The 11999-nt window shown below is 43.7% G+C and overlaps 1 protein-coding gene across 1 annotated transcript; it reads left to right on the top strand.

Moving 5' to 3' along the window:
• The first annotated feature begins 815 nt into the window (after positions 1–815).
• Positions 816–11435, top strand: LOC132955538 (leucine-rich repeat-containing protein 24-like). Its single transcript, XM_061028421.1, has 8 exons — positions 816–1453; positions 4139–4323; positions 4420–4506; positions 5201–5392; positions 5587–5755; positions 6525–6787; positions 7289–7861; positions 10952–11435. The coding sequence occupies exons 2-8, from the start codon at positions 4156–4158 to the stop codon at positions 11354–11356; spliced, it is 1857 nt and encodes a 618-aa protein (XP_060884404.1). The 5' UTR covers positions 816–1453; positions 4139–4155; the 3' UTR covers positions 11357–11435.
• The last annotated feature ends 564 nt before the right edge of the window (positions 11436–11999 follow it).

The raw sequence follows: 11999 nt of genomic DNA, 5'->3' as shown, positions 1-11999 counted from the left end.
ATTTATATTTAATTACAAGTTTGTATTTGTATTTCTCCCGCAAAGCATCACTGAATACGGTTTCCTGAGGCTACAGGATTACAACAGTAATGAAACTGAATAATTGAACAATGAAGCTTAATTGTTGTTATCATATGTTGTTATGTATCATAATAATGAACAGAATAATTAAATAATAAAGCTAAAAAAAAACAATCCATAGCCTATTTATATTTATTTATAGGTAGGCTATATTTGTAGTTCTTGCGCTCATCCAGCAGATGGTGCTGTTTGTCAGACCATACTCATCTGATATCTGCCGCCCGGGATATCCAATAAGAACAGTGACGGGGAGGCTTCCGACCCCGCCCTATCCACGATCCGCGGGGGGGTTATTGTTAGAGAGTGAGGGTGAGTAGCTCAGACATCCAGAGGGGTTAAGGAGTAAAGCCAGAAAACATCACTGGGGAGAGGGGCATCTGGGACAGCTTGCTTATCCTGCTGCCACCGCAATCCAGTCCGGGATAAAAGAAGAAAATGGATAGATGAATGAAGAGCATTTAAATTCACTTTTGTTGAGTGATAAGTTTCTGTTAGGGGCGGGGTCTTTACTTTGCTGAGGGCGGGTCTAAATGTGTTGTCTGAAAAGGGTGTCAGAAGGGGTGTGGTCTTAAAATTGTCAGGGGCAGGCCTGACTTTCCTGTGGCAGGGGGTAGCGTCTCTGGTCTCAGCCACTGCTTTGGTTAAGTTTGTCAACCCTCAGGGGCCCCTCACTGGTCTGGTCTGGGGCCCCAAACAGTTGCCTTGCCTGTTGACAAGCGCCTCTGACAATATGCTTCCCCAATTCAAAAATGCAAAAAGCTTCATCCTACATTACTTACAAGCTAACAAAATTATTATTATTATTTAAATCCAGAAGGAGTCGAATTAAATGAATTATTTTATAAATATCAATTTGATCAACTAGGTTTAATTGATGAAGCTTTTATTCTGAACGACGTGCGGCGGAAGTGGTTTTCTGGCCTCTGCTTAAGAGTGACGTTGACTTGACTGTGGTCCTTACGAGCAGCAGCAGCAGCAGCAGCGTGGGATAATTGGATGAGAGGATGCAGTGGGAGAGAGGGGTGAGTGAACAGCTGGGTGATGGGATTTAACAGAGACACCTGATTTCACCACAAATCAAACTACAGTCAGTGCGACAGAGTCCAGCGTCACACCTGATGTGCACTGCTCGCTGCTTGACCCCCTTCTGTTTGCATCGGTCCTCCTCCTCCTCCTCTGTGCAGAGGGCCCGCGGTGCTCTGCGCACACAGACATCATCCACCAGCGGCTACTCCGCTTTCACATGTCGGGAGCTTCATTTTCAAAACGACAGATTCATTTGAATATTAAGGATCATAAACGAGAGGAGAGAAGAAGGCGTCGTGCAGAACAAACGTCACTGTCGGAGGATCATCTAGCTCTCACAAGCCAGGTAACAACAATACAATCTTGATTATTACAGCCTCCTATTTCCTATCACCGTTTCCGTTGATGAACAGAAAGCAGCTGTAACGTTTTGGCATTTCTGCACCGGGATCATACATGAGGTACTGATGGACTTGAAGTGCATTGGTCTGATAGGCTTTTGTTTACTGTTGTTGTGTGTGGTGGGCTCAGTCTGAGGTGGAATGGCCTGCAGCACCGCTGGATATTTAGCCACTTCATATATCACGATAACACGTGCTGTAGTTGCAGAAACTGCTTTTTAAAAAACATCAAACGGGACATGGCTTTAGTCCAGTATGCTTGTTGTAGTTGGTCATATGTCCATCAGGTTTGCATAGTGTAGAACATATTCTCCCATCAGGGCTACACCCAGTACTGGACCTGACAGAACTAGACATTAATGGGTTGTAATTCATTTTGTAAGAGGGCAGATGATGTCATGTGTCAGAGATTATATTAGCCATGTTTCTGTAAGACGATGAAGCTATAAATGTACCAGATCCACCCAATGGTAAATACACAGCACACACACATACAACACCGTGGATATGTTTTGGAGAGGTATGGATTCAGTTATAGGTCTACTGTATGTTTATCATTGTGCTCTTCAGTCAGAGTGGTTTCTTCACAATACCTTAAACACATTTAAAATAATGTGTTCCCATTCATCACCATCAACAATACAACAACGACAAACTGAAATAAACAACACAAAACCTGTAAACCGACCACGGAGTGTATTGGACAAGATGCCAAATTGTTAAAATAAGACAGAAATGTTTCCTCTCATTTATCCTTCTTATCTGATTCTTTATTCTGCAGATTGGGTCTGGCTTAGTGTAATACATAACTACTGTATATGTTTTCCTTTTCTGAGGGCAGGAGGAGAAGGCTAGAGCATGTTGTCCTCAAAATACTGGATTAGTTCAGCCGCTGCAGTCTACATGCCAAAGTGTCCTTGAGCAAGACACAGAACCCCAAAGTGCCTCCGCAAGCATCACGATCACCATATTAATGTGTGTGAATGTGTTTGGATCGATAATGTCAGGCAGGCTGCCACCTTGCCTCGCTGCTTTGCTATCAGTGTGTAAAAGGAGGAATGTGACACGTCCTTCTCCATCTTTGTGTCGTACAGAATGCTTTCTCCTCATGCGCCTGTTAAGTTTTCATATAACACGATCTTCACTTCAAACCTCTCCTCTTCTATGACTCAAATGAAGGGATGTCATTCTGTGTAAACGTTGGATAACTCTGTTCCACATTCCTGTTCTGATGTCATTTTTATAGTCTGGCTCATTAGGATTTAAAGTCTCTTCAGTCTTTTTAAAATGTAAGCTTATGTCAGATAATAGTTCTTAGTGAAAGTATTACAAGTCTCTGCTTTGTTGAAGAATGCTGAACACAATACTTAGTGAGAGAAGTGCAGGCATCCGACCGTACAAAGAGACAAAGAAAAGTCCTTGATGATGAATTCTCGGCAATCGTGCTTCAATACAGCACGGTACGGATTGCCAGTGTGACCGTGCCCTTACACCACAGGTGACACTTACACATTCACACAGTGATGGTAGAGGCTGCTGAGTAAAGAGTCCATCAGTATTAACTCATCCATTCATACACATTCACACACTGATGGTAGAGGCTGCTGAGTAAAGAGTCCATCAGTATTAACTCATCCATTCATACACATTCACACAGTGATGGTAGAGGCTGCTGAGTAAAGAGTCCATCAGTATTAACTCATCCATTCATACACATTCACACACTGATGGTAGAGGCTGCTGTGTAAAGAGTCCATCAGTATTAACTCATCCATTCATACACATTCACACAGTGATGGTAGAGGCTGCTGAGTAAAGAGTCCATCAGTATTAACATTGGACATAGACTTGCAGAAGCGGCGGGAGTAGCTCAGTCCGTATGGGACTTGGGTAGGGAACTGGAGGGTCACTGGTTCAAGTCCCGATAGGACTTGAACCATAATATGGAGGTTGGTAGAGATGCCCTTGAGCAAGGCACCGAATCCCCAATGGCTCTGGTGCGCTCCCTGTGTGTAGCAGCCCCACTCTGACATCTCTCCTCAGGTCTATGAGTGTGAGAAGCATCTTGTCTCAAGTGTAAACCAGAACTACCCATAGTGATTAATAAAGTATTCAAAAAGTATATATATATATATTTTTAAAGCTGGGGACAACCGACTCTAGTAGAGTTTTCAATATTTGGATTGTGACAGTGAAGTGCATTCCAGACTTGATCCTCCTCTCAGCTGCTCTTACATCACATTTACTTTACAGTTCTCTATAAGGAGCCATTTGTCTGCACCTTGATTCAGAGATAACACTAGTTTGTGCTTAACACTCGACTTCTTTTGAGCTCAGTCAGACATTTTGGTTTGGGCCCGACCGATATGGATTCATGGGGCAGATACCGATATTGGTGAGAGAAAAAATAATCACAAAAACACTTTGAAGAAAAGAAAATGTTATGATTACATTTTGGTGCTCATGATGGTGTAATACTGCAGCTTTGTTGGGTTGTTATTCACAGATTCATTCCATGTATTACCTACACTGTGTCCTCTGAGCTGATGTCGTTGTGGTGATAGCATGCAGTCTTCTTTATTAGCTTAGCTGTTGATCCTGATGGTGGACTGCTCTCTTCTCATCCACAGTCCTGTCCTTTGGAGTGATGGCCGTGTTGTTAGTGCTTCTTCTCTCTGTGATCCTCCTCTCCCTTCAAACTCCTGCTCGAGCGTCTCCTTCCTGCCCTGTGAGCTGTCGATGCTACAGCCTCACTGTGGAGTGTGGCTCCACCGGCCTAAAGGACATCCCCAAACACGTTCCTCCATCTACACAGGTAGGCTCAGTGTAGGATGTCCACTGACAGTGCTACAGATGTTTATGTCATGGTCTCTCTTCATCTCATCTTCTTTCCTTCTATCTTTCTATCTAGACCGTTTTCCTCCAGGATAATGTGATTGGCCAGATCCGTCGACAGGACCTCACTCTGCTGAGGCACCTGCACTACTTGTACCTTCAGGTAAAGAATGAACACACCTGAAGCTACGGCTTTGAAGAACTGGCTCTGCATGAGAATCAAGGATTTGTGAATCTATTGTTTAATTTTTGTGATTCACAGTAGTGTTATCATTCTGCCTCCTAAATGTTTGATGAAGCAAAGAATTGTATCATTTTTAAATTGTAGGTGTGTAAACCTAACAGTGTTGAATAAAACTCAGCACTTGAAGACGCTTTCTTCTATCACACAGCTCGCCCAGCGACTCTAAAGGCCTTATTCAAATCAATCATTATCAATCAATCATTATAGCGCCAGTTTGTCTCTAAAACAGAGCATATGGGATAATATGTATTCCTCACGTTCCTGGACGACACAGTCTGATGGTGGTGGCTGGGCGTCAGGGACATCGGGTGGTGGTAGTGCCAGATAGCCTCGCTGAAGGTTTGGGGAGCTCCTTCTCCTCAAGAGCCTGACTTCTGTATCCACCCCTTGAAACAGGTTTTGATATGTAAAGGTGGTGGAGTTCACTTAATCTATAAGTTATAGAAACAGTTTATGGTGTTTGGAGGAACAAAAAGAATGATGAGTCCTTCACCATGCTACCTTAAGGTAATGTTTTCTGTGTATATGAAGTGTTTATCACATCCCTGCAGGTCCTGAGTAATAATGAAGAGAAAGATTGTGGTTTTCACTCCTCATGTTCCTTATTCTCCAGAACAACACTATTTCAGCGGTGGAGCCTGGCTCTTTCCAGAACCAGGCTCACTTGTTGGAGCTGGCTCTGAATGGGAATCGGATCCACCTGGTGAAAGCAGACATGTTTCAGGGACTTGAACATCTCCGCATTCTTTACCTAGCAGGAAATGACATCACACGCCTGCTCGACTACACCTTCCGTGGCTTACAGGTAAGACATGTTGCATGATGATGTGTATACATTTTCACTTTTCATGTTTAAAAGAACGATTCCCACAGAGTTATGGGAGATACATTTTTTGTATCTGTATTTTTCATTCTGTTATCTGCCCGGCACTGATGTTTCCTCATATCTAAAAAAAATCTTGATAAATAATAAGACCCCCTCCCTCCATGTCTCTGCAGCGTCTGCAGGAGCTCCATTTACAGCATAACAGTATAGAGATGTTGGCAGACCAGGCTCTGGTTGGTCTGAGCTCTCTGGCTCTGCTGGACCTGAGCAGGAATAATCTTCACACTATCGGCCCTGCAACTCTGCGGCCTCTGGTCAGCCTGCAGGTGCTGCGCATCACAGGTGAGACATGTCAGTCCTCTTCCTGAAGGGTTTTTGTATGTAGTCAAAAGTATTTCTCTCTATGTTCACCTTAAAGGCAGGGTTGGTCATTTCCTCCAGATCCACTTTTTCAGATTTTGGTGTAAATTGTCTTTAGGTCCTGACAGAAATTAATAACTAATGTTCTCTGATAAAGAAACAAAGAAAATCTGTCATCTGTATCAATTGTAAGTCTGTAAAAACTTTGACCAATGTCTGCCACGAGGTACCAATCTGATGAACCAATCAGACACCTCCCTGTTTCTCTGCTCGCTCTCTACCTCTTGCGTGCTCTAGCCCACACTCAAAGAGCGTCACTGATGACTTTAGGAGTTTATACTGTGAGTCTATCGTTGTCCGTTGTGAGGAGTAAAATAGTGATTTTTTTTTACATGTATTATGATAAAGTTTAGTGTTTACTTACCGCTGAATGAGACATGAGACGACGTAGTTTCTACACAATGCAAGAGATGAGCTGAGGTCCACTTCTGGAGCAACGGTTCTCGTCCATGTAAGTGAGGGGGCGTGGCTTTAAAGGGAGCACAGAGGAGAGTGGGGTGGGTGTAGATGGTGCACTGAGGGAATGCTACTTTCAAAATCATGCTAGTTTTAAAAAATGACCTTTAATCTGTCATATCAGTTATCTGCCTTGTATGAGAGATTTCTTATTCACTGTCTCCATGGATACTGAATGGCTTGATTCAGCATGTAGTGGCTTCATCCTAACCTCCTGTCCTCTGCTCTGCTGTAGACAACCCCTGGCGCTGTGACTGTGCTCTCCACTGGCTGAGAAGCTGGATTGATGAGGAGGGCCAGAGGCTGCTCAGCTCTGCAGAGCGTCGACTGGTCTGCACCGAGCCACCACGCCTCTCCCACCTTAGCCTGGTGGAGGTCCCCCTCAACAGCCTGGTATGTATCCCTCCACTGGTGCAGCTGGAGCCCAGGAGGCTAGCTGTGCGCCTGGGAGAGAGCCTCAGGGTGTCCTGCCATGCCTCTGGATACCCTCGGCCACAGGTAAGGATAGTTAGCATAGAATCATCTCATGGTTAATCGCTCTTTTTGGATTTTCAAATGTAAGGGCTCTGAGAGAAATTCTGATGTGAGTAACAGAAGTCGTTGTGGCTTCATTAATGATGAGGTAGAGGGTGTCGGGTAAAAATAAAACCCAACATAAAGAGAAATAAGGTGTTATTTTGTAATGAGCCTCCCAAAAAATGAATGATTTAAGGTGGCAAATCTGTTTCAACATTCACATCGACACCAGACTTTAAAATGTGAACTTCCCCTTTAAGTACTTTTAAAGTAATGCATCATTAGTTACACTCAAATATAGATGGGTAAGCTCCTTTAAAAGATCTGACTTTCATTCAATGAAGTTTCAGTTTACATTAATGTCTCCTGGATATTGGACATTTGTAGTTATTTTAAATCTAGGTTTTCTAGTTGATGATTGTAGTGATACTCTCTAGACCACTGAGCTGACCATTGACCATGTAACCTGTAACCTCTCTGCAGGTGACCTGGAAGAAGGCATCGCAGGGTAAAGTGGTGCTCTCTCCTCGCAGCCTGGTTCAGGAGCTGGGTGCTGGGGCAACCGGAGGAGGCAGAGCCGAGGAGCCTTCTGAGGAGGCAAGAGTCAGTCTTCAGAAGACTGAGGGCGAGCGCTTCGACCCCGACACCGGCAGTGGAATGCTGTTTCTCAGTAATGTGACCGTGGCTCACGCAGGTTTCTATGAATGTGAAGCCTGGAATGCAGGGGGCGTGGCCAGGGTGACCTTTCAGCTTGCCATCAACTCATCTACTTCCTCTTCCTCTTCCTCCTCCATCTGGGCATCATGGTCTCAGGTGTCCTCAGCCTACTCCCCAGCCTGGCCCAGGTTAAGGAGCCACGGTCCTGCTGTAGGCTCAGATGTGAGCCGGGAGCCGCTGTACGCTCTGGGCAGCATGGCCTTCAGCGCTTTGGGAGCCGCTACTCAGACTGCTATAGCTGTGGGCATCTCCCTGCTGTCACTGACCGCTCTGCTGCTGGTCGCCATGATTTACAGCCGACATCACCAACGAGATAAGGAAGCGGAGCAAGCTGAGAAGGTGTGTGTCTGATGTTAAATACTTATTAGCATATTTTAAAGCACAGGGCTGGGCGAACCTGAGGAAGCTACAGACAAAACACATTGTTCCCTTACAATAAAAATACAGTAAAGTTATTTTCAGTGTGCCACAGACTTTTGATTGATTTTTGATGGTATGTTCCTGCAGCCGTGCGCACATGAGAAGGTGTTCAGGCCATTTAGATTTAGACTTGTTGCACTGAATCTCTACGCAGTCTACACAATAATAATATAGGCTACATATACATCACTAACAGCTACTATTGTTTTGATATACATTATTTACACTTAAAGTGTTGCTGATTCTATTATTAAAATCCTATAGATGAATATTGCACAATTTACAAAAAGTGATTGCACCTGTAAATATACATATAAGTATAAACGTATGTTTATTTATTTATCTATCAAGGAAAGGCAAGTTTATTTATGAAGCACATTTCAACAACAAGGCAATTCGAAGTGCTTCACACAAGACATCAAAAAGCATCATGACAGAGGAAAGAAAAGAAACATTAAAATAGAACATTTAAAAATCACTGAAATTATTAAATCTGAAAATATGTTCAAATGAAAGTAATTCAAATGAAATTAATTGAAATAAATAAAGTAAAACTATAAAAAGAGTTAAAAGTTACAAAAATCTTATTAAAGCTGTTTAATGAAAGGCAGCTGTAAACAGGTGTGTCTTCAACCTGGATTTAAAAGAGCTGAGAGTTTCAGCAGACCTGCAGTTTTCTGGGAGTTTGTTCCAGATATAAGGAGCATAGAAACTGAACGCTGCTTCTCCGTGTTTGGTTCTGACTCTGGGGACAGAGAGCAGACCTGTCCCAGACGACCTGAGCGGTCTGGATGGTTCGTAATTAATCAGGAGGTCTATCAGTTTATTTGTAAAGAACATGTATGCATCTGTTACATCTAATTAAGGTGCAACAGATGTAATGTAAATGTTAAATGGACATGAGCGTGTATATTTCTTTTCTCAAAGCTCTTATAGGGCGTGGTCAGTCACACTAGGCAATCTGTACCGTGCCTAAGCACGCTTTACCCCTAAAGTCCAGTTAGTCTGACCAGTGGGACCGCTCCGTGCTCAGGCTCAGTACACTTCCTCGGCAATCGTGCTTCAATACAGCACGAAACGGATTGCCAGTGTGACCGTGTCCTTACACCACAGGTGACACTTACACGTTCACACACTGATGGTAGAGGCTGCTGAGTAAAGAGTCCATCAGCATTAACTCATCCATTCATACACATTCACACACTGATGGTAGAGGCTGCTGTGTAAAGAGTCCATCAGTATTAACTCATCCATTCATACACATTCACACACTGATGGTAGAGGCTGCTGTGTAAAGAGTCCATCAGTATTAACTCATCCATTCATACACATTGACACACTGATGGTAGAGGCTGCTGAGTAAAGAGTCCATCAGTATTAACTCATCCATTCATACACATTCACACACTGATGGTAGAGGCTGCTGAGTAAAGAGTCCATCAGTATTAACTCATCCATTCATACACATTCACACATTGATGGTAGAGGCTGCTGAGTAAAGAGTCCATCAGTATTAACTCATCCATTCATACACATTCACACAATGATGGTAGAGGCTGCTGAGTAAAGAGTCCATCAGTATTAACTCATCCATTCATACACATTCACACACTGATGGTAGAGGCTGCTGTGTAAAGAGACCATCAGTATTAACTCATCCATTCATACACATTCACACACTGATGGTAGAGGCTGCTGTGTAAAGAGTCCATCAGTATTAACTCATCCATTCATACACTGATGGTAGAGGCTGCTGAGTAAAGAGTCCATCAGTATTAACTCATCCATTCATACACATTCACACACTGATGGTAGAGGCTGCTGTGTAAAGAGTCCATCAGTATTAACTCATCCATTCATACACATTCACACACTGATGGTAGAGGCTGCTGTGTAAAGAGTCCATCAGTATTAACTCATCCATTCATACACATTGACACACTGATGGTAGAGGCTGCTGCGTAAAGAGTCCATCAGTATTAACTCATCCATTCATACACATTCACCCACTGATGGTAGAGGCTGCTGCGTAAAGAGTCCATCAGCATTAACTCATCCATTCATACACATTCACACACTGATGGTAGAGGCTGCTGAGTAAAGAGTCCATCAGTATTAACTCATCCATTCATACACATTCACACATTGATGGTAGAGGCTGCTGAGTAAAGAGTCCATCAGTATTAACTCATCCATTCATACACATTCACACACTGATGGTAGAGGCTGCTGTGTAAAGAGTCCATCAGTATTTACTCATCCATTCATACACATTCACACACTGATGGTAGAGGCCGCTGAGTAAAGAGTCCATCAGTATTAACTCATCCATTCATACACTGATGGTAGAGGCTGCTGAGTAAAGAGTCCATCAGTATTAACTCATCCATTCATACACATTCACACACTGATGGTAGAGGCTGCTGTGTAAAGAGTCCATCAATATTAACTCATCCATTCATACACATTCACACACTGATGGTAGAGGCTGCTGCGTAAAGAGTCCATCAGTATTAACTCATCCATTCATACACATTCACACACTGATGGTAGAGGCTGCTGCGTAAAGAGTCCATCAGTATTAACTCATCCATTCATACACCGCTGACAAAGCAGCTGGAGCAAGTTGGGGTTAAGTGTCTTGCCCAAGGCCACATCGGACATGTTGCTGCAGGAGCTGGGGATCAAATCCTTGACCTTCTGGTTGAGAGACGACGACTCTACCACCTGAGCCACAGCTGCCACAATGTATACAGGACTTCTAGCCATAGCTAATTTTCAGTCCGTGTCTCTGTTTAGGCTTTTAGGAAATAACACACATGATACAACAACACTGTAAATCAGACTTAGACAGGAAATGTCCCCTTTACTTTGTGAGTAGGAGGGGAAATGGACAGGGAAAACTGCTACTGCTGTTCAGTACAGTTGTAAACTATTAAAATGTATTTTCTGTATTGTTTTGTATGTAACTGTACCCTGTAAGTGATAACGGTGAATTTGTAACCGCAGGAGGAGAGCATCCTGTACGTGAACGACTACTCTGATGGCCCCACCACCTTTGCCCAGCTGGAGGAGTACCGTGACGAGCGGGGCCATGAGATGTACGTTCTCAACAGGGCCAAGCCTGTGCTGCCTCCTGCTCCGCCCACAGCTGTGTCCACCACTAACCTCGGTTGCCCCGCTCCATCTGACACCTCCAGCCACACCCTCTCCTCAGGGGTAGGCCAGACCATGAGTCCCACTCTCGCCCCCAACAAACAGCAGCAGCAGGAAGGAGACATACGGACCATGAGGAGAATGGCGGGAGAGGGAGGGGAGGCGGAGCCTGTGATCACTTCAGAAGCTGAAGGGATGTTTCTCAATCACACAGGCCTGTTCATGGACTCTCAGATTGCTTATGAAATCCACTGCTGAAAAGGGGAGGGAATCCACTGCAACACAGATTGTTTGTGTAAGACAGTATCTACCAAAGGAAAGTCAGGGTACCGCTTTAGGAATCTACCAGTAACCACCTGACAGAAGGAGCACTCTGGTTTATTCAGTCACTAGCCTTGCTACTTTCAATGACATTGACAATATGACCTTTACACCACATGTCAGTGGAGTGTAGGCTGCTGGGTTGACTGGCTTTTGAAAGCCAAAACACTCAAAGGTTATTTTAGTTGGACTCAGGTATTTGCTGAGCTGCTCATAACTAAACTTCCCTGTACATGAACATCTGGATCGGCTACTACAACCCTTCCACCATCGTTACTGTACAAGAGTAAACATCAAGACTCACACAAAGATCGCAGGTTATTTGCGGGGCAAGAAGTAATGAGGATGAAATAATAGAATCATCTCGATCAGGAGCATGAGAGAACCTTTGTGTGTTTTATTATTGTTATTTATATCTTGACTTGTTTTCATTTACTCTCAGACTCTGCAGGCCGTTGTAAACATCCCAGAGAAACGCAGAGATGCTTGGACTGTTTCTATGTAAGTGAGCATGTTGGGCATCACAAAGGATGGACATTTTTGTTATCTTCAATCTGAACTTTTCTGATTAACATCCTGT

Source organism: Labrus mixtus, chromosome 3 (assembly GCF_963584025.1).
Source record: "Labrus mixtus chromosome 3, fLabMix1.1, whole genome shotgun sequence".
NCBI classification, from domain to species: domain Eukaryota; kingdom Metazoa; phylum Chordata; class Actinopteri; order Labriformes; family Labridae; genus Labrus; species Labrus mixtus.
The sequence above is the reverse complement of the archived record's forward strand: the minus strand, read 5'-3'. Positions and strand labels throughout refer to the sequence as shown.